Here is a 27,932-nt window from a genome sequence, read left to right as displayed (position 1 = left end):
TGATTTTGGAGCCCCAAAAAACAAAGTCTGACACTGTTTCCACTGTTTCCCCATCTATTTCTCATGAAGTGATGGGACCAGATGCCATGATCTTTGTTTTCTGAATGTTGAGCCAACTTTTTCACTCTCCCCTTTCACTTTCATCAAGAGGCTTTTGAGTTCCTCTTCACTTTCTGCCATAAGGGTGGTGTCATCTGCATATCTGAGGTTATTGATATTTCTCCCGGCAATCTTGATTCCAGCTTGTGCTTCTTCCAGCCCAGCGTTTCTCATGATGTACTCTGCATGTAAGTTAAATAAGCAGGGTGACAATATACAGCCTTGACGTACTCCTTTTCCTATTTGGAACCAGTCTGTTGTTCCATGTCCAGTTCTAACTGTTCCTTCCTGACCTGCATGTAGGTTTCTCTTAAATGCCTCCTAATCAGTTATTCTGTGTCTGTGGTGTGTGTGAGCTGGGGCACCCTAACTTGTGGCCTGATGTGGACCACCTGAGAATCCTCATATGCATAACAATTTTTATTTATTTTGGGTATTTCCTAAAGCTATAGAATAGAAATACATACTGCAAACTGCACACAGCAAGCAGATTAGATTTAACATTAGTGAAGAAAGATGGGTTGGTACACATTTAAAAAAGAAAGGAAAAAGAAATCACAGAAGGAACAATTACATAGCTGACTGACTGGCTACCAGAAAGGCATGCACAGGCATGTTTGTGGATTAGTCAAGGTCCACTTTGTTCTTATTTGGTGGATTATGCAAAAGTTGTTTCTCAGAACACTGCTGATAGTGCTACAGGACTTATAAGAGAAATTTTGTCTAAACTGGGTATTTTTAAAGAGATTAAACTAACATCAGGTTGCTCACATGTAGGGTAATAATAATAATAATGTTTACCATAGATTAAGTACTCATTGTATTCCAGGCACTTTGCTGTTTGATTTACTCACATGTTGCTCTCAGCCACCCTGTGAGGTAGCTGTTGCTACTTCCTCCATTTTAAAGCTAAGGAAACTGATGCCCAGATAGGTTAAGAAACTTGCTCTGGTCACACAGCTCATAAATGGTGGGAAACCTACATGGTTCTGATTCCAAAGATCATGCTTGTTCCCATGACATTGGACTCTAAAAATCGAGAGACATTTTAGATCATGGCTGATCTATGTGTGGTTAGGTGCTCAGTCCTGGCCGACTCTGCAACCCCATGGACTGTAGCCTGCCAGGCTCCTCTGTCCATGGGATTTCCCAGGCAAGAATACTGGAGTGGGTTGCCATTTTCTCCTCCAGGGAATTCTGAACCTGTGTCTCCTGCGTCTCCTACATTGGCAGGCGGATTCTTTACCACTGAGCCACTTGGGATAAAATATCACTGCTCTCTTGACTATTACCAGCAATTAACATAATGACATAATTATACAGATATTTTAAGAATCTAATGCACTGGATTTTAAACTTCATTTGGATAAGAGTCACATGAGGAGTGTGGCTAAGCCTCACCTGAGCTGTTCTCAAGCAAGACTGAGAGCTTGGGGACACCACACATTTTTTTTGACACTCTCCAATGTCATCAACAAATATACATATGTATATATATATATATATGATATAGAAGATGTATGTAACTATGACATATAAAACATAGTAGATTTGTCCCTCTTTTTCATTCTTCCCCTGTTTTGTGGCTCAGGTTGTAGTTATAAACTGGTATCCATGTCCACTTTTGCAGGTCATAATCAGGAGATTCTTGCATGCCTGGACCTTCTTGTCATTTGTTACTGAGAAGCTGTAACTGGTAAAGAGATGACTCAGGGCTTGAATAAATATTGTTAAAGTTTTACCTTGGTGTATGTGTGTAAATTTAAAATAATCTGTGGTTCCGTTAGGGGAAACAGAGCTTCAGTGCTAGTCTGAAAACGTGTTTGAAAATGAACCCATTCTGTTTCTTAGTAATAGAAGTTAGCCTTCTGGGATAAATGTTATTTTAGGATAAGTGGGTGCTATTATCACAATTAGTTTGCTAATCTTAATCAGTTGTTTTTTTTTTAATGATTGACCTGACTTTCAAACACATGTATTAGAGCACTAGGATAATGAGTTTTTATAGGTAAATCCTCAGCAAATTCATAAAGAGAAATTATTATTTGTGAAAATCCCAAGATTACGTGCTTAACATTTTTTGAGAATGAGCTTTCTAAAAACTTCCCAAAGATTTATTTTCATGTTCAAAATTGGACAATGATAGTTCAGGCCTATGCAAGGGAAGGGGAACTGTGAGAAATAGATTCCCACCTTTTTCATCCTCTCTCTCTAGTTTAGGTACCTAAAACACCTCTAAGTGCCTCACCCTTAGAAAACTATTCCTGTCTTTTCCCCCATCCCTTATTTCTCATTGCCAGAGGCTACTGAGCAAGGTGTTGTCTAATTAGAGCAATTGACAGTGAGGTGTGAATGACAAAATGCCTACCCTTCCCAGGAGGTGTTTTCATCCCTGAAGTGTTTATTAGACCAAAGACATCCTCCTGCTTCAGAATCTGTGGCTGAGATAGGTTTCACTGGTGTACTTCCTGCCTACCCTAGGAGGCCAGGTGACCTGGAAGACATACAGAATCCATTTAACACAAAACACCAATGAGCAAATATCATAGAATCAGTTTTAGTTTATAATTTTGGGCGTTTCATTACTTGATTCTCTTTACCTCTGCTCTGCTCCTTTTTTAAGTGAACTCCTCTACGCCTGACAGAAAGCGAGCTGTCCTTCAGTTTTCAGTTCAGTTGCTCAGTCGTGTCCGATTCTTTGTGACCCCATGGACTGCAGCATGCCAGGCTTCCCTGTCCATCACCAACTCCTGGATCTTGCTTAAGCTCATCTCCATCGAGTTGGTGATGCGATCCAACCATCTCATCCTTTGTCATCCCCTTCTCCTCCTGCCTTCAATCTTTCCCAGCATCAGGGTCTTTGCCAGAGAGTCAGTTCTTTGCAACAGGTGGCCAAACTATTGGAGTTTCAGCTTCAACATCAGATCACATCAGTCGCTCAGTTGTGTCCGACTCTTTGCAACCCCATGAATCGCAGCACGCCAGGCCTCCCTGTCCATCACCAACTCCTGGAGTTCACTGAGACTCATGTCCATCGAGTCAGTGATGCCATCCATCCATCTCATCCTCTGTCATCCCCTTCTCCTCCTGCCCCCAATCCCTCCCGGCATCAGAGTCTTTTCCAATGAGTCAACTCTTCGCATGAGGTGGCCAAAGGACTGGAGTTTCAGCTTTAGCATCATTCCTTCCAAAGAAATCCCAGGGCTGATCTCCTTCAGAATGGACTGGTTGGATCTCCTTGCAGTCCAAGGGACTCTCAAGAGTCTTCTCCAACACCACACTTCTAAAGCATCCATTCTTCGGCGCTCAGCCTTCTTCAGAGTCCAACTCTCACATCCATACATGATCACAGGAAAAACCATAGCTTTGACTAGATGAACCTTTGTTGGCAAAGTAATGTCTCTGCTTTTCAATATGCTATCTAGGTTGGTCATAACTTTCCTTCCAAGGAGTAAGCATCTTTTAATTTCATGGCTGCAGTCACCATCTGTAGTGATTTTGGAGCCCAGAACAATAAAGTCTGACACTGTTTCCACTGTTTCCCTATCTATTTCCCATGAAGTGGTGGGACCAGATGCCATGATCTTTGTTTTCTGAACGTTGAGCTTTAAGCCAACTTTTTCACTCTCCACTTTCACCTTCATCAAGAGGCTTTTTAGTTCCTCTTCACTTTCTGCCATAAGGGTGGTGTCATCTGCATATCTGAGGTTATTGATATTTCTCCTGGCAATCTTGATTCCAGCTTGTGCTTCTTCCAGTCCAGCGTTTCTCATGATGTACTCTGCATACAAGTTAAATAAGCAGGGTGACAATATACAGCCTTGACGAACTCCTTTTCCTATTTGGAACCAGTCTGTTGTTCCATGTCCAGTTCTAACTGTTGCTTCCTGACCTGCATACAAATTTCTCAAGAGGCAGGTCAGGTGGTCTGGTATTCCCATGTCTTTCAGAATTTTCCACAGTTTATTGTGATCCACACAGTCAAAGGCTTTGGCATAGTCAAGAAAGCAGAAATAGATGTTTTTCTGGAACTCTCTTGCTTTTTCCATGATCCAGCGGATGTTGGCAATTTGATCTCTGGTTCCTCTGCCTTTTCTAAAACCAGCTTGAACATCAGGAAGTTCACGGTTCACATATTGCTGAAGCCTGGCTTGGAGAATTTTGAGCATTACTTTACTAGTGTGTGAGATGAGTGCAATTGTGCGGTAGGCATTGCCTTTCTTTGGGATTGTCAACATCAGTCCTTCCAATGAATATTCAGGACAGATTTCCTTTGGGATCTCCTTGCAATCCAAGGGACTCTCAAGAGTCTTCTCCAACACCACAGTTCCAAAGCATCAATTCTTCAGTGCTCAGCTTTCTTTATAGTCCCACTCTCACATCCATATATGATTACCGGATAAACCATAGCTTTGACTAGATGGACCTTTGTTGGCAAAACAATGTCTCTGCTTTTTAATATGTTTAATATGCTTTGTAATAAGCTGTTCTTAGGGAAAGACTTTTCCTTCGGCTCATGTTTCTGACTGTAGAGGAAAGAGCTCTGGGGTATCAGTCAGTGAAGAGCATCATCTCTGACTCTCTGTGGCTAACTGGTTCTGTGACTCTGGGCAGGTCACAGACATGAGCTAACTCATACACAGTGCTCGATTCTAGAATTCTTTTATTCTAGCAGTTCTCTCATTCTGTTTATTTGTTTTTAAGCCATTCCTGTCTGAGCAATTCCTCTTGTAAAGGCATATGAAATAAATTGTTTTACAAGAAACAAGTCATCTGCAACTGAACTGAATTGTTCTAACAGCTAGGTAGATCACTGTGTGTTGTGGATATGTATAATTAATCGACCTCACCTTTAACCGGGAAATGAGAAGAAGGGATCATCAATTGACAAAATTGGCAAAAATATGAACAAACACTGGCTTGTAGAAATTTCATTTTATGTTAGTGTTAGTTGCTAATTCGTGTCTGACTCTTTGTGACCCCATGGACTATAGCCTGCCAGGCTCCTCTGTCCATAGAATTCTCCAGAGAATACTGGAGTGGGTAGCCATTCCCTTCTCCAGGGATTGAACCTGGGTCTCCTGTGTTGCAGGCAGATTCTTTACCATCTGAGCCACCAGGGAAGCCCCTTATGTTAGTAAAAATAGACCTTAATTGTTATATCTATTACAGTAAAATCCTAAGTATTGTAATGACAATGGAAATATCACTCAGACACTTTTAAAGAATGTCACTTAGGATGTAGACATTTTATTTTAAAAAATATCGATTTCTGTTTACCTTCTCAGATGCTTAAAGCAAAAAGCCAGTCCGAGATTGTGATTTTGAAGGTACCCTCCGTCCCCATCCTGCCTTATTCAGGAAGTTACTGAGGAGAGTTTTGTGATTGTACCTACAAATATGATAGCCTTTCCCAAGGGCATTGTGAAAAATCTGTTATGAAGAAAAGCCTAGCATTGAATATTTTTTTCAAAAATCCATTAAAAATAACAAGTCAGTTGCACCTAGCAAGTAAGGAGGAAACAAATTTAAAAGTGAGTAGGATCACAGGTTATGTTTTCCTTTTTACATTATTTAAGAAAATAAAGCACTGATATTCTCTCTAGCAGAGAAAATACCCTTCTGTCATAGTAATTGGTCCAAGACAGATACGGATATAATCAGACAGTTGTGTGTCCAAGAACTGTTTCCCTTCTTCCCTCCTGTGGACGCATCACAGTCCCAAATTTTGCAAATAAGTTAGATCTAGATCACACTGGTTTTCATAAGAAGGGAACACGCATGCTTTGTTCTTTTGTTAGAGTAAAAAAGTATATACATATGAAAATTAAATACATATTCTTCCCTTATACTGCAGCTCTTATGAAATGCCTCCAAAGGACTTTATGTGTACAGCGTTTAACCTCTGAGATGCTGCACACACACGTGTATATGATCCATTCTTTAAGAAATCTCGGGCCTTTTTTGTTTCTTCATGATGTGTTTTTCTTTCTTCTTTTGGTTTGCTTTTCTAAAATGCCATTTCTAACCTGGAGTTTATTGCCCAGGCTATTAAAAAAGCAAAAATAGTAATGACTACTTTGTTTCCCATTCTTAAGCAATCTCAGAAGACAAGAAAACACATTTCCATTAGTATCTTGGGTTAAGAGGAACCCCCAAACTGAAGACATTATAAGGTAACACTTCCTGGCTAAATTTACTGCAACTAGGTAGCTGAGATAAGGGCTTCCCAGGTGGCACTAGTGGTAAAGAACCCATCTGCCAGTGCAGAAGATGTAAGAGACACGGGTTTGAGTTTGATCCCTGGCTCAGGAAAATCCCCATTCCTGTATTCTTGCCTGGGAAATCCCATGATCAGAGGAGCCTGGTGGGCTACAGTCCATGTGTCACAAAGACTCAGACATGACTGAGCTTCTGAGCACATAGTTGAGATAAATTGTCAGTTGAAAAAAAGAAAAAACAAAAAAACTCTGTATTCCTACATGGGTCCAAAAAGTCCAGATTAAGAAGCAGATTAAAGAAACAATTTGATTTCTGAGTGAGACCCTTCGCGTCTCCTAGTTTACAAACCAAAGGGACGAAAATCCCCTTGTTCATCCCTTCCTGAGACTGGGCAGAGAGATCACACTCAAATCCCTCCAGATCCGGGCCTGATTGTGGGGAGGATCCTGGGAGGCTCTTATACTGCTGTGGGGAGGGAGTTGGTTTGTTTTCCTTTTTAGGGATGTGGGCACCACTGGCAAGGTTTCTTTCCTTGCTACTAGGGACTGAAATATCCTAGACAGTTCTTGATAAATGTGTAGTGTTACCAGATAGGGGGAGTCGAAGAGGACCCTTCCTCGTGGGCCTTGGTTCTTGGTAAGGACATAAAAATGAATCTGAGGTCTTACCTGTAGCAAATCAAGTTTATTGAAGAAAGAACAGAAAGAACACCTCAAGGGAGTGGTGGGCCACGCCAAGAGAAGCGCTGGGCCCAGAATGTTGAGTACACAGGGCTTCAAGACAGGGCTTTTACATATTTGTCTACGTGAGTGTGGACTGAGGGTTTTCACGGACAGTTCCCAGTTATGTAACAATAGGCTCTATTGCGCATGTCTTTCCCATAATTCAGTCTGTTATAATCAGATGCATGCAGGTATAGAATATTTATGAACCCTTAATAGGCTCCTGGCTGCCTAAGGTCACTGAGGACACAGCTGTGCGTCACCAGCACATAGGCAGGAGCTGGAGAAGTCCCTCTGGCTAGTTTGTATCCACTGTGCCTAGGACGCAGAATCTCTGTGGTTATTTTGTAATGTAGCTCTCATGAGCCACATTGGGGCATGTTTGGTATGGGGTTTAAGAGATCAGTTTGAATCTTTTTCCGGTAGGCCGCGCCTCTTTGCTCATGCCTAACTTCCTACCTAACAGCAGGAGGAAATGAATTCCATCTTTTTCAGTTGTCTCTGACTGAAGGAACAATTATAGTCTGGGAGTCTGACTTTCTGGTGGGAGCAGATGGAACACACCTGCCCATCCCGAACATGTTAGCCTTGAAGGAAGAAAAGGACCCGGGGCTATTTCTTTTACTGTGAGGAAACACTCAAGATTCAATATGGTGTCAATCCATTTCCTAGTGATGCTAAGGTTGGTTTCCCCAAGAGGTTCAAATTGACAACTTCATTCTTCCACAGTCTTGTTTTTCGTGGGCCCCCATGACTCCCTCATCTACTTGACCCCAAATGCACAGGTAACTAGCTCCCTGGTTAATCTGTTCTTATGAAAGGAGCTAAAAAAAAAATTATACACAGAGATGGAAGAGCAGACATTTGAAATCTGAGAGAGTCAACATTTTATAGGCAAGTATTCAAAAGATTTTTGAAAGCATAACAAAAAATATTTTAACATTTTAAAAAATCAAATACCTGCACAATACAGAGAAAATAATAAATAATACTTGAATTTTTATTTCATTTAGTCTTGAGCAAGAGTGGCTAAAACTAGAAACTGCAAGACTGTATTTTCCACTTGCTGTGACTTCATGAAAATTTATTTAGTTATTGTTAACAACAAAATAATTGAAGAATTTAGTGGAGTTGTCAGACAGGGTCTAGACAACACTGAAGCAATTACTAGACTTACACTTTTTGTTTTTAAATTATTTCAGTAACAAAATGGTAAATCAGAAGAGTGAAAATTAATAGACTGAACTCACTAAAAACACATTTTGATGACAGGCTCAGATCACATTTGCCTCACTTATAAATTAATAAAGGGTTATTTATCTTTCAAAGTAGGGCTTCAAGCCATGTCTCCAACGGCTGCTTTATTAGCATAGAAAACAAAGTGAGCACAATCTTTGCTATCATCATAATGAGTTTTCTATTCCCAAATTGTTGAGCATAAGAATTTGCACTGCTAGGCTTACCTCTAAGAAGTTCCTTGAATTACGTGTGGCTCAAATACTGTCAGAGTATATGAGAATATTCTGGATGCAGCCTGTGTATATTCTTTCTTGTCTCCTATTCTTATCATTCCTGACTTCTCTTACTAACCTACATTTCTATTATAGATATACAATTTAGTGTCATTTTTGATAGTGTAATTATTATTTTAAAAAACCTTGAATGTGATCTTTTCCCTTTTAGAAGTTATTTGTTTTTAAATTTTTATTTGACAATATGGCTATACTATGCCAAGCACTGTTTTGTATCCTTTGGGTACTGTGCTGGGGGCTTCCCAGGTGGTGCTAGTGGTAAAGAACCTGCCTGCCAATGCGGGAGAGATATGAGAGATCTGGTTCAATCCCTGCGTCGGGAAGTTCCCTGGAAGAGGACATGGCAACCAACCAGGTTGCTGATCTGATTCTATAGGTCTGGGTTACAGCTGGACTGTGTGTATTTCTAACAAGTTCCTAGGTGATGCTGCCTGGGAAAATCCCATGGATGGAGGAGCCTGGTACGGTGCAGTCCATGGGGTCGCTAAGAGTCGGACACGACTGAGTGACTTCACTTTGACTTTTCACTTTCATGCATTGGAGAAGGAAATGGCAACCCACTCCAGTGTTCTTGCCTGGAGAATCCCAGGGACGGGGGAGCCTGGTGGGGTGCCGTCTATGGGGTTGCACAGAGTTGAACACAACTGAAGCGACTTAGCAGCAGCAGCAGCAGGTGATGCTGTGAAGGCACTTTGAGAACCACTGATCTCCCATAATACTGAGACTATGGGAAATAAATAGCTAATTTATTAATGTTGCTTAAGCTTTATTATAATAATTGAAAATATTAGCTTTCAAAAATAGGAGCTCTTTACAACTCAATATCTTCCTGTTTAAAAATTACCCCTGGAATTCATGCTTATCTCACTGTTGTAATCTCCACTTTTCAAGTAATCGCAAACCTTATTTCACATAGTTTAAAAGCCACTTTGTGAATTGCTGGTTTATGTGAAGTGAAAGTTGCTCGGTTGTGTCGGACTCTTTGTGACCCCATGGACTATACAGTCCATAGAATTTCCAGGTCAGAATACTAGAGTGGGTAGCCTTTCCCTTCTCCAGGGGATCTTCCCAACATAGGGATTGAATCCAGGTCTCCTGCATTGCAGGCAGATTCTTTACCACCTGAGCCACAAGGGAAGCCCAAGAATAGCTGGTTCATATCTTTGCTTAACAGCGTAATAGGATTTAAAGTTTTTTTCCATTGATTTTATTTAAAATTTTTGCTATTATATTTTTGGCAAATATTTCTGCATATACTCTTTACTTTTAATTATGGTTATGCTTTCTCGAGTATCCAATTTTTGTTTTTATGCAATGAAATCTCTCCCTCTTCTTTTAGTCCTAGAATATCTTTACTTTTTTTAGATATTTAGACCTAGAATATCATTACTTTTGGGCCTAGAATATGTTTCTTCATTTGGTAAACATAGATATTGATAGGTAATTGTTATAGTTATTTTATTTTCTTTAATTCCCTAACCCATTTGTAAATTTCTGGGGGCAAAGTGAGGCTGTAAGTGGACTTTTCTGTTTAATTTGCCCTCTACTTTTCCCTTAACCTAAATAATCATTCCTGAAGGCTAGGTCATTATTCTCATTTTCAAATGAGCCTAGAGTGTCTTTCAGGATTATGTATTCCATTCCATTCTGTGGTTTGTTCCTTATCTGGTATCACAATATTTTAATTAATTTAGCTATTTATTTTATTTTAATAATTGGTAAGATGAATCTTTTGGTTTCCTCATCAATATGTTTCTTTTCTATAACCAAGGTTATCTTTGTAAAGGAGTCAGATCTCCCTCCTTTTTTTTTTTGTTCCCAGAAAACAAGAAGGAAGCTATTTCTTGACCATTCAGTAAAGACATCTAAAGTCTTGGATTTTGCAGAAATATCTATATATTCAAGGCGACTGTTATAATAACTGTTTGACACTGGGATAACAGGAGATTTCAGACTAAAGATCATGACCAATGAAAAAATATTCTTTTATTCTTCTCTGTTGCTTCTGCTTCGAGGAATGGTAAAAAGGGAGACAAAGAATTCAACAGAAGCATTCAAAGTACCTGTTGTATATACTTCACTAAGGCTTGTAGAACAATGCACTGATAAAGGTCCTCGGTATTAAAGAAAACCATGAGTTTCAGGACAACAAAAGAATGTACACTTTTATCTTATTATAAAAGAAAGGGAAAATCTGTTCCATTGATGAAGAGTTAACATTTTTGTTCCGTCGCTCAGTCGTGTCCGACTCTTTGCAGTCCCTTGAACTGCAGCACGCCAGGCTTCCCTGTCCTTCACTATCTCCTGGAGTTTGCTCAGATTCGTGTCCATGAACACAATGAACACAATGAAAAGGCAAAAAGAATTAGCATGGTTTGGTTAATATTTAAAATAATGTGCAGTAAACCACAGGTTACTTTATAGTGCCACAAAAATCCAAGAGATTGGTTTTCTACCACTAAGATTATAACCTTAGATGACGAAGAGTCTCTCTTATAGCTGCATTTGTTTGTGAAATTAATATTTGAGTCAGGCCAAGCTCTACGTGATGCGATGCTGTAAGGACACCTTGCTGAAAATGAGCCTGTGGTTTCTCTTCCTGCCTGATGTCCATTTGGCATCCACACTCTTGATAATTCCACTAAGCCTTATCCTAGAGTGTCGTGAATTGGAAATGTACTGCCAAAAATGCTGTTTCAACCATGTTTTTAATATAATTTGAAAGGTGGTGGATTGGACTCAAATTACCTCTGAATCTATATTTTCCTGCTCTGTGTTCCTCTGACCCTTTCTCACCTCCTTCCTATCACAACTTCTTTATTGTTGCTATTTTTTAATGTGGATATTTTTTTTCTCCATGTTGATATTGTTTCTTCCTGAAAAGAAGTAAAATTGCCCTTGACAGTGCGAACTTACAATAGAAAGGAAGGTCATGCTCCTTGCTTGCTCCAGAGTGAGCAGAGGGAACACATTATTCTCAAACAAACCAGCATCTTTATCTTGCCCACAGCTTTGACTGTTGCCTTTACCTCTGTTAAATAACTTTTTAGAAATCTAAGCGTAGTTGATATACAATATCATATAAGTTACAGGTGTACAATATAGTGATTCATAATTTTAAAGGTTGCACTACATTTATCGTTATTCTATAATATTGGCTATAATCCCTGTGTGGTACAATGTATCTTTGTAGCTCACTTTCTACCTAATAGTTTGTTCCTTTTACTCCCCTACTCCTCTACTGACCCTCCCTCCTTCCCTCTCCCCTATGTGTGTGTGTGTGCTAAGTTGCTTCATTTGTGTCCAGCTCTTTGAGACCCCATGGACTGTAGCCTGCTAGTCTCCTATTCTTTATCCATTTATTTTCAGATGGACCCTTAGGTTGTAGCAACTGAAGTGCCTTTTCGCTCTTATCTCAGTGGTCTTAGTGGTAAACTGTCTTTCCACGTGCCCCACAGATTCAAGCTTTTCAAGCAATAAACTAAATGGAGGTTACTATGTATGCATGATGTTCTTCCCCTTACATACATGCCCATGCACACAGACACAGCCATGCTGTTGGGAGGGGGAAATACTTTTACGGGATATGAAGGGGCTAAGTTTACAAGTTCTCCTTGGCTACCTTTGCCTCACCTTCACCTCCCAAGTCACTAATATACCTAGTCATTGCCTTGCACGTAATTTGTGTACAATAAATCATGTGTGCAGTCAAATCATTACAGTGATTCTGTGGGGTTTGTGTTACTCTTTTTATCCCCATTTTACGTATGAGTCAGGACTTCCCTGGTGGCTCAGACAGTAAAGAATCTGCCTGCCATGCGAGAGGCCGGGATTCATTCCCTGGGTTGGGAAGATCCCCTGGAGAAGGGAATGGTCACCCATTCCAGTATTCTTGCCTGGAGAATTCCATGGATAGGGGAGCCTGGCAAGTTACAGTCCATGGGGTCACAAAGAGTCAGACACAACTGAGCAACTAACACACATAAGTCAACTGAGGCATAAATTGGCCGAGTCACCTTTTTAAGGTCTCACAGTAAGTGTGGATGTTAGGATTCCAAATCAAGTCTGTTTCACTTCCAGAGTCCAAAGTTGACTTCTGGGGAAAATAATTATTCCATTTTGCCACTACTGAACTGCAAGGATTTTTTTTCTATAAGTCATGGAAATAGCATTCTATATAAACAAATTTTGGGGATTAAGTTTTATCTCACAGTAAACATTGCTTACTCTAAACAAGACAGAAACATGAAGACAGTGTTATTATTAATAATTTTGTAGTGTTGTTTAATGGGCATGAGTATGGCTGCAGCTGATTCTATTTTGCCTTGAAATCCTTGGCCAAAGAATTATTTTAATTTAGCCTGTAAAGCATATGTAGGAAGCATAACATGGAATTTTAAAAATACTCTTTGTGGATTCTTGCACTTATATATTGTATAGTTTTTTTTTCTGGATTGGCTTTTTCTTTAACTGATATTTATGTAAGATAATGTAAAATCTCTCCAATATTATTTGCATATATATTTTTTAAAAAAACAGTGTGATTCCCTTGGTAATTGGCTATAAAGTATATTTCTAATATAGTAATTATAACTTTTAATATGTGTCCCACAATGGCACTTGGAAAAAATCCAGCAAATTCAAAGAACAAATTAGAAGTAAACCAGATTATATGCTGTGTAAATATGAATATGAGAAATTAAATGCCAGTGTATTATTGGTCTACAAATTTCTTTCTCTCAAATTCTGAAATTAAAACTTTACATATATATCTAAGGTTAAAACTGGGGACTTTGAATGCATTGAATGATTTTTTTTTTCAACATAAGAATGCCTGAATTCTAAACACAGGCTGAAAAAGGTGTCATTTTTTTCCTCTTGAAAATGCATCTGAAGCACTTTTTATTAATCAATGTGAAAACTGTCTTTGTTGAAATGTTGGCATTAGGGAGCGGTGCATTTGGTCAGTAAGCAGGGGGTGAGGCTAAGGAATGAGAGGAGAATAATATGCTTTTATAGAGGGGTTGCTATAGGGATACTTGAGGGGAGAGGTTCTGGGGGAGCTGGAAGTTCCCTTGGTGAAAGCTGTGTTTAGTTTAGATACTGATTGAATTAGGACAACTCCCAAAAGCCACCATAAAAGGTGGAATATGATAAAAACAACCTTCAAGACTCCTGGTGTGATAAAAGGTACTTTTTGTTGTTGTTGTCCTTCTGTGTGTGTGTGTGTGTGTGTGTGTGTGTGTGTGTGCACTCTATCTTCTAATAATATTTCAGTCTGAATCCTTGGTAGAGAATATTGGGGTTATGTAAAGTAGATTTTAAAGCAACTCTAAATTAAGCATCGTTTTCTTCCTATCTTATCTGAACCTGAAAATCAAAGAAGTAAAATGAATACTACTGACTTATGCTCATGATTTTGGAAAACCTAAAACCATTATTTATAGTGAAAGCCTGAACTGTGCAATTTTTCTAGGAGTACTAAGATACAAGCCAAATTTTAGAATAGAAATATAGATGATTCATAGGTAAGTATTTTTATGCTTCTTGAAAGTTAAGACATCAGTGTCATAAGTGCCATTTATGACAGAGCTAAATATCTTTCTCAAATTCATGAACAAAAGTTATTCTTGAAGCCTTAATTTCAGGTCAAAAATTTGTCATAGTCTGTTATGACTTAATTTTTTTTCAACTTCCAGTTATTGTCTTTTAATTCTAAGTTTTAAAGTCCCTGACATTTCGTGTTTTTATGTGAACCTAATGGAGTTTTTTCATCTTATTTTTTTTTTTTTTTCATCTTATTTTTAATTTTATTGTTTTCAGACTTCTTATAAAATATGAGGATGACTCAAAATTCACCTCCTTTCCATTGTGTATAGATACTCGAGGATGATAACCAAATAGGCGTCCAACTTTGCTTCTGGACTCCCAACAACTGTTCCTACGTGGTGACCCTCAAAAACACTCTTAGATAGCTGAGCCATTTTCCTTACTAGGAAACAAATGTAGATACAATGTCAAGTCTTATGCTAATACTTGGCTACATGAAATATACCAATTAATTGCTGTTTATATGTGCTTTGGTGATTTCCAAACTTTTATATAAAATGTACCAGGATGTTTTATAGCTGATTGAAACTTGGGATCTGGTGCTTGGCTATATATAAAAACACCAAAATCTTAGACTTTATATACAGTTATCAAAATATACATTTCCTGTATTTATATCTTTACATTTCTAACAAATAACTTTTATTTAGTTCTGATTGCTCTGAGTTTCCTTGAAATAGTTCAGTTGAAATAGTAAACTTATTTAAATTTATACTAATTTAAAATACTGGATGGTGGGGTAGAAAAAGTGAACCGAAATCTCTTCTACTTTCCCCAAGAAGATAATTAAAATAACCATATCAGAACATTGCAATAGCCTCTTTTTAAATTGGGAGAGTCTTTGTTCTGCTTATTGCCTCTTCCTGTGATTTCTCATCGGGTTCCCTCCTTACCTCCCTTCCCATCTGTGAATATATGGAAGTCAAGACTTTCTCTTTTCTACATGTTTTAAACTCATTTACCTTCAGGTGATTTGAGATGTGGCTGGTTTAAGGAAATCTAGAGTAATGGATCTATGGGAAACTAGGAAATGTGAAGTCACACCTAAAAAATATTCAAATTAAAATGTTTTCTTAGAATGTTGCTGGTGAAAGAAAGCCCATTTTCAGCCCAGATTCTTGCCCACATGCCACTATTTGGCAACTTCTTTTTTTAAGAACTTGAAATATAATAAATTTACAATGTGTTAGTTTCAGGTATACAGAAAAGTGATTAAGATATATATACATATATGTATATTCTTTTTCAGATTCTTTTCCCCTATAGCTTATTATAAAATATTGATTATAGTTCCCTGTGCTATATAGCAAGTCCTTTTGGTCATCTATATATAGTAGTCTATATATTTTAATCCCAAACTACTAATTTATCCCCCACCCCCACCTTTCCCCTTTGGTAACCATAAGTTTGTTTTCTATGTCTGTGAGTCTGTTTCTATTTTGTATACAAGTTCATTTGTATCACTTATTTTTTTAGATTCCACATATAAGTGACATCATATCACACTTGTCTTTATCTGGCTTACTTCACTGAGTGTGACAGGGAATCTTTAGGTTCATCCCTGCTGCTGCAAATGGCATTATTTCATTCTTCTTTATGGCTGAATAATATTCCATTATATGTATGTACCACATCTTCTTTACCCAGTCACCTGGTTCCTGGTCAGTGCTGGGTTTAAGAGCTGGGAGAGAGATTATCTGTGGAAGAAGAAATCAGACAGTTGGACAGTGATATGGAGCCAGACAGAGGGCAGGGCTAGTTGTTGGAGTTGTCTGGTCGGAGAAGTAGTAAAGGTACCTAGGCAGGCAGGCAGACTTAGAGGGGAGAAAGGCAGATCCAGCCTTGATTGGTTGGCTAGAGAAACCATTGGGATCACTGAGCAACCATTCAAACTGTTAGAAAAACAGACATCTGAGATGGTTTGGAGACCTCCATGTAATTGGCTGTCTCATGAGAGGTGTGGCCCTTTGCCAGTCTTCGCATGGTTCTCATTGCTGCCACACTGCTAATTCAGTCCTTAGAAAGGTTCGACAGTGGGACTTGGAAATGATGTTCATTTAGAGACAAATAGAGAAAACAGCATCCCATAGCGATAAAGGGTTTGACTCTGGTGTCAAACAGATATGAAAGCAAATGCTGCCTCCCTCTGTATTCATTGTGTCTGCCATGAAACACAACTGACGGGAGCTTTATTCTCTTTGTTGTTTGAAAGCAGAGGTTCTGCAAACTTAGTAGCTAACAGTGTAGCTGATATATTAATAGCACAAGCTGGCAGGAGCAGCCCGGGCGCTGCTCTTCAGTTCTGGGGCCCTGATTCCCCCAGCTGCCCAGAGTGCTACCCACTGAAGGCTCAGTCCTCAGGAAGGATGTGTCCTCAGTCCCAGGGATTTGCCTCAACTGAGTTGTGCCCCTGTGCAGGGCAGCTCACACCCAGCCAACGGGTACAGGGTCGCGGCCCTTGCCTCCATGTAGGGCACCCCTGAAGCACTACCTCAGCTCTCTGCATCTCAGGTCAGCATCTCTCACTGCCCAATCCTGCTTCCCCCACACCTTCAAAGTGTTGTTTTTGAGAGCACATCCCCCAAAGCACTTTCTACTGACAAAAATCCTTCTATAGTCTGTTTTCCCTGTTATCTGGACCCTGATAAATGATGATATTGCAGCAGATACAAATATACAGATGGGGAAGGGAAATCATTTGTAGGATCAGGGTCTTTTCTAGTAAGCTGGCTCTTTGCATCAAGTGGCCAAAGTATTGGAACTTCAGCTTCAGTATCAGTCCTTCCAATGAATATTCACGGTTGATTTCCTTTAAGATTGACTGGTTTGATCTCCTTGCAGTCCAAGGGACTCTCAAGAGTCTTTTCTAGCACCACAGTTCGAAAGCATCAATTCTTCCATGCTCAGCCTTCTTTATGGCCCATCTCTCACATGTGTACATGACTAAAGCCATAGCTTGCTATAAAAATAAACTTGAGGTTTTTTTTATATAGTGAGGTTGGGCTGACACCCAGAACCCGCTTGTGACACTCACCAGCTGCTGTCTCACGTAGACGCCCCTGCTGCTGGCAGGGTGGTCACAGGTTCCGTGATGGGGAATCTTCCTTTACGGTGAAGGTCACTGGTGTCACCCTGGTCCAGAAGCAACAGAAAGTTCCAGCACCATCTGGTGTCTGTGTGTGACTTGAACACTGAATGCACGTCTTCCCAAGGGCTCATTGAATGTTATGTGGGGGCTGAATTTCTAGCATCTGCTCCTCAAACTCTGTGCTTTGATCTTCTTTTTCAATTTTACTCTTTTCAGCTCCTATTTTAAATCATTTCATCTCCTTTTCATATTTAGGGATTTTCACATTAAAATTGTGGGAGAAGGCAATGGCACCCCACTCCAGTACTGTTGCCTGGAAAATCCCTACAGAGGAGCCTGGTAGGCTGCACGGCTTCTTAAGAAGACGTGCAGTATAAAGTAGAAGATAAACACAGTTGTGTCAAATGTTTGTGTCTGTGCTTGGCTTGAAAATAAAAGAAAAGGACAATTTAGATCACAGGATGAAAAGAGAAAATAAAGTTAGTAGTGTTTAAAATAAAAGTCCCAAAGTATGTGATTGTAACCCTAAACCCGTTTAAAATGAAGAGTAGTAATTTAATGGAAAACAAACAAGCAGACTTTGAAGGCACTATTTTGGGGAAAAGTCATATATATTTGGGAGAGCGATATGTTTTTTAAAAGCCTAGACTAAGTATTAGATGTAAAATATATGAGCACTTTGGTCAACTACTATTCCCTACTCAGAATTAAAAACTGTGTTTTTTTTGAAACAGTAGTGCAATTTAATGTTAAAGTAAAGTGGAGAATCCCAGGGACAGAGGAGCCTGGTGGGCTGCCGTCTATGGGGTCGCACAGAGTCAGACATGACTGATGTGACTTAGCAGCAGCAGCAGCAAAGTGTTTGTCTGAAGATAATACTTCAGGACATTTTTTAATATTCACTTTTCTCCTACTGTGCTGGTGTTGCTAAGTGCTCACAACAGGATACAATTTCAAAGTTATGGTAACGTTCTTCCAAAACCAGGAGACAGGCCCCTTTTTACAATGGGAAGTTCATCCAGGGCCAACTTGAAGGTCTTTTCACAGGTCCTGTGCTAATTGGAAATAAGGCTTCATCGTGATCACTTGTCCTTACTTTGCTTTGTCACTTTCCTTTATATTTCACTTATCAGGAAACATCTTAGATATAGAAGCAGAATTTTCCCATTAGATGCAAACTGTAAGGACTGGCTTTTATTTTTTTCCACATTCATGTTGCCTTTAATTTCCTTCACTGTGGTCTTTTTTTATCTACTCGCATATTCCATGCCCCTATTCTTACTTTGCGCTGCATGTACAGAACTTGGGCTATGATGTACTTCCTTTTGAATCTTGTCCTCCTTACTGGACCGTAAGGAACCACAGCGACATCCATCCTCTCTGATTGAACCCATAGTTGGTCAGAGGTGGATGCTGGTACACAAGAGGGGCATACTGACATTTATTAAATACATGAGCCAAACAATCAGTGAATGGATCGAAATTAGGAGTCAGTCTTCCTAAACTCTGGCCATGCTTCTATAACTTTCTTACCCACATTCTAGGTTCTAGATTTCCGGCATATTTCTTAACCCCACCATGCTTCAATGCCTTAATTCCATCTGGACTAATGATACCTCCTCTGTCTGTGTGGCCAGGCTACTTGTGTGAATTTAAATGAGAAGTATACACGAAGACAAGAGTAAATTCAGGTTGTAAAAATATAAGGTATGTTTATTAATTTGCCATGTGATTATCTTCTTTTGCAATGTTTATACCCACAAACAGAGGAAGAAAAATGGTAGAGAAAGGCACCAAATTTCTGCCAGAACTATTCACATTTATTGTCTTTGTTTGGAACTAGAAGATATTGAAAGAAGCCCCAGGACGGATGGCCATATGAACTTTGTTGTTTTCGATCTCTTATTATATCTACTGCTTATGTTCTCTTTAGTGCTATCATTACTCCTCTGTAGGACACATCTCTATCATGGTACAGTCCTTTGTGCAGAAGTCTAAGCTTCGTTGTTTTCAAATTCAGAATCTTTTGGGGTTTAGAAATACAATCTGGTAGGCATGCTACTCGGTGTGTATCATCCCCAATCAGGGACGGTGACAGCACTTTGTAATCAGAGACATTAATATTTATGCAAAGAAAAGTATGAATTTAAACATTAAGTAGGATAAAGAAAGATTATAAACAGCCTTTCTCGATGGGTTTTTCTTCCCCACCAAGTGATTTTTACTAAAAAATATTTGAAACGGAGGCCTCTTTAAGGTTCAGAGCTGATGTATCTGTTACCTTCTCTCCATCACACCCCCATACATACCTAATTAAAATTCCTCACGATAAGAATGCATTTCCTTTCCCCATTGCTTGTCCTTAGAGACTAACCCACAGCCTTGGGCTACTTCCTGGCATACTGTCTGATCTAGGGGTCCTTAGAAAACTTATTTAACTGCCTCTCAAACAAATATATGAAAATTCTCTAAATACTTAAACATTTTTCTTATTGCTGACTGACATATGCTATGAGTTTCCTTGCCTGACAGTGATAAAATTAAAATGTTATAATGAATGTTTCAGACTATATTTTTAACTAACAAAAACCAACTGAAGCTGAAAAATTACCTTCCTTTTTGTGTTATTTTCTACAATTCTGAAAAAAAAAAACTTAAAAAGGTTTAGAAAAGTTAAATAAATCAAACACAATATCAGGATATATACACACCCACTCCCATCACGTATGACCAGATTTTCCAGATTTGAATGATAGTACTGCAGACATAGTAGGATATTGTATTCATATTGGAAAAATCATGTAATCCTTTTAGCAAATATGCTAGATTTACTGCATTCTGCCATTTCTTAAATATATCTCAGGCTTAATTTTTGTCTAAATAAATGTATAAACTGTGGGAATAACCCAATATGATCCTGACTTTTGGGTGTAGTTAATTAGACTATAATAATTCAATTGAAACCAATATAAAATTTTCAAATGTTCATATCACTTCATACACATAAATGCAAAGGACACAGCTTAGGCCAGTGATTCTCTGGGGTAATTTTTCCCCAGTAGAGTTTTGACAATGTGAAGATGTTTTTTATTGTCACAACTTGTTGGGTGGAGAGAGAGAGGAGTGCTCTTGGCAGCTAATGAGTAGAGCCAAAGGATGCTGCTAAACATCCTATAATACATGGGACAGCCTCTCAGAACAAGTACTTATCCTGCCCCAACTGTCAATAGTGAAGAGGCTGAGGAATTTCTAACTTGGGAACCAAGATAATTATATTTTTCTCATCCCTTGTGCCTTAGATTTAAACTCAGATGATACTAAATTTTGCAAATGTAACTTTAATAAAACTGGGCTCTTTTAATCTAGTCACTGCTTTTACATATATGTGACATACAGCTCCACTTCCAGAAATCTTCAGAGCAGTTTATCTTTACCAACATGTGCTCGAAAAAATTGAAGCAGTGATTAGAGCACTCAGTATAAGCAAAGATCCTTAAAAATTCCCGGTACTCATCTTTTTCCTCAATCTCACTCTTTCATTAGCTCTCTTCTCCTCTCCTTCTCTGTCCCCTTTTGTCTATGCTGAACTTGTGTAGAGTAACTTTGGATGCCCTTGTTCCTTGCCACTTTTCTCTGCATGGCTCATCTGATCAGAAAACCAAAGACCCAGCAGATGGAGCTAATGAAGCAAGTCTAGAAGACAGAAGGGTCTTTTATTACAGAAGACAGAAGGGTCTTCTGAAGGAGGTGTGTGTGTGTGTGTGTGTGTATCTGTCACACAAGTAAATGCTTTTGCTATGTTAGAAACCACTCCAAAACTTTGAGGCTTGAACAGTCATAATTCATCATTTCTCATGATCTGTGGGTTGGCTGGTTAGTTTATAGTTTAAAAATGAATGGTTTTCTGAGGAGTGCATACATGAGACAATGTGCCAGGCAGTGGGTTACTTTCTAGGGATATAGTGATGGGGGAAACGCTTTCGTCCCAGGATGAATTTGTAAGCAGGTTTATTTGGGGGTGTGGGAAGGAGGAGTTAACAGATGCATCAACTCTGAAGCCTTAGATAGGTCTCAGTTTGCTGGTTTTACCTGGCCTGTGTTCATCTGCAGGGTTGGCCAAAAAGGAGGTCCAAGACGGCTTCACCCCACGCCTGGCAGTTGGTTCTGCTATTGAATAGGGCCTTTCAGTTGTTCTCCACCTGGACTCTCATCCTGCCATATAGACCACTTGCTTTGCTTGGTGACTTTAGGACAGAGATACAAGACAGCTAAAATAAAACTATAAGACTTCTTAAGCCCTAGAATCATATGACATAAAGTCATTTATGCTGCATTATTGATCAAAGTCAATACAATGCAAGATCAGATTCAAGGAGAGAGGAAATCAATTCTGCCCTTGAAGGGAGGAAGGACAAAGTCACATTGCAAAAGAGGATGTATTTTGGAACTGGAGACGTTTGTGTCCATAATTTAAAATCTGTGCTCTAGTCACTATGATTTATATTCTTTCTACATCAGAATGCACTCACCCCCTCTCAAGAAATACAAAATGTCATCCAATTATGTCAGCAAGCTCCAACTCCAGTGTCATGTGATCTTCATCTGGTCCAGACACAGGTGAGCCTCCTCAGATGCAATTCCTCTCAATCCCTAGGCCTGGAAACTAAAAAGAGAGGTTGCTGCTGCTGCTGCTGCTGCTGCTGCTAAGTCACTTCAGTCATGTCCGACTCTGTGCGACCCCATAGATGGCAGCCCATCAGGCTCCCCCATCCCTGGGATTCTCCAGGCAAGAACATTGGAATGGGTTGCCATTTCCTTCTCCAATGCATGAAAGTGAAAAGTGAAAGTGAAGTCGCTCAGTCGTGTCTCTTAGCGACCCCACAGACTGCAGCCTTCCAGGCTCCTCCATCCGTGGGATTTTCCAGGCAAGAGTACCCGAGTGGGGTGCCATTTCCTTCTCTGAAAAGAGAGGTTACTGCTTCCCATTCATCCAACATGCAGTCTTGAGACAGGGAGGGACCATTGCAACAGATGCTTCTGTTCAGAAAAGGGAATAATGGAAAGGAGATGGTAGTCATGCTCTGAAGTTATCCTGAAATCCAGCCAGACACAGGTGGCCCGTCCCTTTCATTCAAGAACAAGGGTCATTCCCTGTCTTTTTGATAAGAAGTGGCTTATGTTTGTGGCTGATAGTCTTCTCAGCTTCTTCTTAGCCATATAAATTTGTGGTTCCAAAATCTTCTCTTCATTTTGAATTAGCCGGTCCCTTTAGTTCCAACGGGTGGCATTTTTGCTTAACAGATTTGTTGGCTTTCCCTAAATCTGCTTGGAGTTTATCCTGTGCCCTCCAAACCCAAAGTCTGAATTAAACTTTGCATCACGGGCCACTGCAGTTGGCAGTGCCCTTAAGTTTCTCAGAAGCTGGTTTGTCTGGTTGGGATCATCAACCAAGCACTGCCTTAAATCTTTCCAAGTTCTTCACAATGGTCTTACAGTCACATTCTTGATTTACTGTTATCCTGAAGCTATTTTTTGCTTTGCAAATCTTTTTCCATGAGAGACTGACAATGACAGAACAATAGTTTTTTCCACTGCACCATATCAAAGGCTTTCTATGTTTCCTCTAAATTCTGTTTGCAAACTTAATAATTTCTTCTTTGGTTCATCTCCCTTTCTTCCAGGACCTTATCGGTTCAGTTCAGTTGCTCAGTCACGTCTGATTCTTTGCGACCCCAGGACCTTATAATGTGCAGTTAAAAAAAGCCAGTTAACAGCTTTCTATAGGAAAATCCCCCTAGCCAGTTGCAAAAGTTCAAGTTACTTCCAATGACAGAATATAAATGCATAAAATATGTGTAGTTCTCCTTCCAGTCCCAGTTGGCAGTTTCCTCACTGTTCTTTCAGCCTTGACCAAGAGTCTCTTTGTGACCTTCAGCCTCCTTCCCCACCTCATCCCAAGGCCACATGTTTTAGATTTCTTTTAAAGCACCACTGACCTCCAGCAACAATTTCTGTTTCAATTAGCCTTTGCTAAACCACCATCGGGATTTAGAGAGTTAACGCAATAATACATATGGTTTCCGCTGGTCCCGTGGGTGGGCTAGGCATTTCCTCTGTTGACTGTGCCTGGAAACATTCACTTGGCTACGTTTAGCGGGAAAATCAGCAGGGCTGGCAAGTCCCCTTGTTCACGTGTCTGGCAGTTGGTTCTGGCTGTCACCCTGGGTGCTTTAGGTGTCCTCCAAGTGTCTTTGTTCCTCTAGGTTGCTGTATCACCACCAGGACAGAGTTCATAGAGAGCCATGATGGAGCTTCAAGACCTTTTAAAGCCCAGCCTCTGAAGTTGAATGAGATCACTTTAGCCATGTTATTGATCAAAGCAAGTCTGAAGGCCCAGCCTAGACTCTGTTGTTGTTGTTGAGTTGCTCGTGTCTGACTCTTTTGTGACACCGTGGACTGTAGCCCACCAGACTTCTCTGTTCATGGGATTTCCCAGGCAAGAATACTGGAATGCATTGCCATTTCCTTCTCCAGGGGATCTTCTTGACCTAGGGATCAGTCCCACATCTCCTCATTGGTAGGTGGGTTCTTTACCACTGAGCCACCAGGGAAGCCCAGCCAGACTCGCTCAGGGTGGGGAAGCTTTCTCTCTATCCTGATAGGAGGAACAGCAAAACCATGTTGCAAAGGGTGTGCTGACCAGAGTGGCAGGAATTTGTGGACATATTTGGTAATCAGCTATAGCCTGGTCATAGCAAACACCTTTGTCCAACAACACAAGAGAAGACTCTACACATGGACATCACCAGATGGTCAACACCATAATCAGATTGATTACATTCTTTGCAGCCGAAGATGGAGAAGCTCTATACAGTCAGCAAAAACAAGACCTGGAGCAGACTGTGGCTCAGATCATAAACTCCTTAATGCCAAATTCAGACTTAAATTGAAGAAAGTAGGGAAAACCACTAGACCATTCAGGTATGACCTAAATCAAATCCCTTATGATTATACAGTGGAAGTGAGAAATAGATTTAAGGGCCTAGATCTGATAGAAAGAGTGCCTGATGAACTATGGACGGAGGTTCGTGACATTGTACAGGAGACAGGGATCAAGACCATCCCCATGGAAAAGAAATGCAAAAAAGCAAAATGGCTGTCTGAGGAGGCCTTACAAGTAGCTGTGAAAAGAAGAGAAGCAAAAAGCAAAGGAGAAAAGGAAAGATATAAGCATTTGAATGCAGAGTTCAAAAAAATAGCAAGGAGAGATAGCAAAGCCTTCCTCAGCAATCAATGCAAAGAAACACAGGAGAATAGAATGGGAAAGACTAGAGATCTCTTCAAGAAAATTAGATACCAAGGGAACATTTCATGCAAAGATGGGCACAAGGAAGGACAGAAATGGGATGCACCTAATGGAAGCAGAAGATATTAAGAAGAGCTGGCAAGAATACACAGAAGAACTGTACAAAAAAGATCTTCCTGACCAAGAAAATCACGATGGTGTGATCACTCACTTAGAGCCAGACATCCGGGAATGTAAAGTCAAATGGGCCTTAGAACTACTAAGAACAAACTACAAACAAAGCTACTGGAGGTGATGGAATTCCAGTTGAGCTATTTCAAATCCTGAAAGATGATGCTGTGAAAGTGCTGCACTCAATATGCCAGCAAATTTGGAAAACTCAGCAGTGGCCACAGGACTGGAAAAGGTCAGTTTTCATTCCAATCCCAAAGAAAGGCAATGCCAAAGAATGCTCAAACTACCGCACAATTGCACTCATCTCACATGCTAGTAAAGTAATGCTCAAAATTCTTCAAGCCAGGCTTCAGCAATATGTGAACCATGAACTTCCTGATGTTCAAGCTGGTTTTAGGAAAGGCAGAAGAACCAGAGATCAAATTGCCAACATCCGCTGGATCATCAAAAAAGCAAGAGAGCTCCAGAAAAACATGTATTTCTGCTTTATTGACTATGCCAAAGCCTTTGACTGTGTGGATCACAATAAACTGTGGAAAATTCTTCAAGAGATGGGAATACCAGACCACCTGACCTGACTCTTGAGAAACCTGTAGGCAGGTCAGGAAGCAACAGTTAGAACTGGACATGGAACAACAGACTGGTTCCAAATAGGAAAAGGAGTACATCAAGGCTGTATATTGTCACCCTGCTTATTTAATTTAATGCAGAGTACATCATGAGAAACGCTGGACTGGAAGAAGCACAAGCTGGAATCAAGATTGCCGGAAGAAATATCAATAACGTCAGATATGCAGATGACACCACCCTTATGGCAGAAAGTGAAGAGGAACTAAAGAGCCTCTTGATGAAAGTGAAAGAGGAGAGTGGCTTAAAGCTCAACATTCAGAAAACGAAGATCATGGCATCTGGTCCTATTACTTCATGGGAAATAGATGGGGAAACAGTGGAAACAGTGTCAGACTTTATTTTGGGGGGCTCCAAAATCACTGCAGATGGTGATTTCAGCCATGAAATTAAAAGACGCTTACTCCTTGGAAGGAAAGTTATGACCAACCTAGACAGCATATTGAAAAGCAGAGACATTACTTTGTCAACAAAGGTCTGTCTAGTCAAGGCTATTGTTTTTCCAGTCGTCATGTATGGATGTGAGATTTGGACTGTGAAGAAAGCTGAGTGCCAAAGAATTGATGCTTTTGAACTGTGGTGTTGGAGAAGACTCTTGAAAGTCCCTTGGACTGCAAGAAGATCCAACCAGTCCATCCTAAAGGAAATCAGTCCTGAATATTCACTGGAAGGACTGATGCTGAAGCTGAAACTCTAATACTTTGGCCATCTCATGTGAAGAGTTGACTCACTGGGAAAGACCCTAATGTTGGGAGGGATTGGGGGCAGGAGGAGAAGGGGACAACAGAGGATGAGATGGCTGGATAGCATCAACGACTTGATGGACATGAGTTTGGGTGAACTCCGGGAGTTGGTGATGGACAGGGAGGCCTGGCATGCTGTGATTCATGGGGTGGCAAAGAGTCGGACACGACTGAGCAACTGAACTGAACTGATAGCATGGTCCTATAATTTTTTTCATGTATAAGTGAAAGTGAAGTGAAAGTCACTCAGTCATGTCCAACTCTTTACGACCCATGGAGTATACAGTCTATGAAATTTTCCAGGTTAGAATACTGGAGTGTGTAGCCGTTCCCGTCTCCAGTGGATCTTCCCAGGCAGGAATCGAATTGGGGTCTCCTGTGTTTCAGGCAGATTCTTTCCCAGCTGAGCTACCAGGGAAGCCCCTTTTCATGTGTATGTTTAATTTAAAATCTAAACATTGGGTAATTTTAAACTTTTTCATTCTGTTGAAATATTCGATATAACTTAGACCCTACCCATATTATATAACAAAACTAGTGATAATTTTATTAACTATAAATCAATACTTTGGATCATGTAATTTTGATCCCAAAACAACTAAAATTTTAATTTAGATCACTGAATTGAGGCTTTTATTAAATGAATAATGGTTATGTTGCCATCATATCTTTTTGTTGTTTTTTCCTTTGTAGCCATATTGATTGTGTTGAGAAATTCAACCTGCTTATTTCTATTTATAAATTGCTTTCCAACTTTGTCGAGGTGAATATATCTGCATCAGAAATGATGAAAACACTTTATTAGTTGCAATTAGGAACAATATTATTTTAAATATTTGGTTTGTTTTAAATTAACATATTTACTCTTAGGAGACTTAGACATCATTGTCCTTAAAGCATCCAAAGAGTATAATTAGAGTCTGCAAAAACTAAAAAAGTTAATCATAACTTATTACAAACTGTGAATGTATTAATATATGATACCCTAATGTTTTTGTCAGAGATGGCAGTGTCAGACTTAACAACTGTATCTATTCAAACAGTCTTTCTTCTTGGTATTTCTGTATTAAAGATGACATTGATTAAGAATGGATATACCTAGAAATCCAGTATTTTGCTGTTTATGATTGTTCATAACTGTGATAAAAATGTTCATCTTTATGTGCATACCCATGAATGCAATGCTGTGTATCTCAGAAATAAATTCTGATGGACAAATTTGTTATATATACTGAAATATGCTAATTTTAATTACTGTTAACATTTTAAAAGATACCATCTGTTAAGAGGATATTGGCATTTATGTTAATTTTTTTTAAATTTGGTAATGCTAGTTAACAGCTGCTGATGGTTGGGTTGTGTGTACAGTTTTACATAACATATTTATATAGAATAAATTTATTAATATGGTAAAATGAAAATACAGTTAACCTACTTCTAGGCAGCAAATTTTTCGTGATTGATTGCAAAGTCTCTCAGTAACGCAGGTCACCTTTTTCTGTGGTCTCTGAGCTTCCAGCTTCATGTGTAAGTCACTTAGGACAAACCATGGTTGTGAGAAATCAGCCAGTCTTTGTTACTATGACTCATCAGGAAAAAAGCTATTGACTATAGTCAGGTGACAGTTTCTGAATAGTCAGATGTAATCACCTTTGCTGCATTAGGCCCATGTCTGCACGTGTCATGATCTTGCCCTGAAACAGCCTAGTACTGAGGAAATATATAGATGGGCCAAGAAATACAGAAATTGAATATCAGAGCTAGCTCTCTTTATTTTTCACTCATTTTTTAGAGAGGGATATTGCCGTG

At 39.5% G+C, this 27,932-nt stretch overlaps 1 protein-coding gene across 15 annotated transcripts in view; it reads left to right on the top strand.

Moving 5' to 3' along the window:
• SYNE1 (spectrin repeat containing nuclear envelope protein 1) overlaps positions 1–27,932 on the top strand; it is a 497,963-nt gene that overhangs the window by 55,532 nt on the left and 414,499 nt on the right. The window contains exon 1 of one of the 15 annotated variants that reach the window (XM_061428351.1): positions 13,126–13,765. The exons of the other annotated variants lie outside the window; for them this stretch is intronic. Within the exon in view, the coding sequence (XP_061284335.1) occupies positions 13,726–13,765 (40 nt within the window). The 5' untranslated portion in view covers positions 13,126–13,725. Of the gene's footprint in view, positions 1–13,125; positions 13,766–27,932 lie in introns of those variants that run through there. 15 annotated transcript variants of the gene reach the window in all.

Source organism: Bos javanicus, chromosome 9 (genome assembly GCF_032452875.1).
Source record: "Bos javanicus breed banteng chromosome 9, ARS-OSU_banteng_1.0, whole genome shotgun sequence".
Classification (NCBI taxonomy): Eukaryota; Metazoa; Chordata; class Mammalia; order Artiodactyla; family Bovidae; genus Bos; species Bos javanicus.
This window is presented reverse-complemented; position numbering and strand designations above follow the sequence as displayed.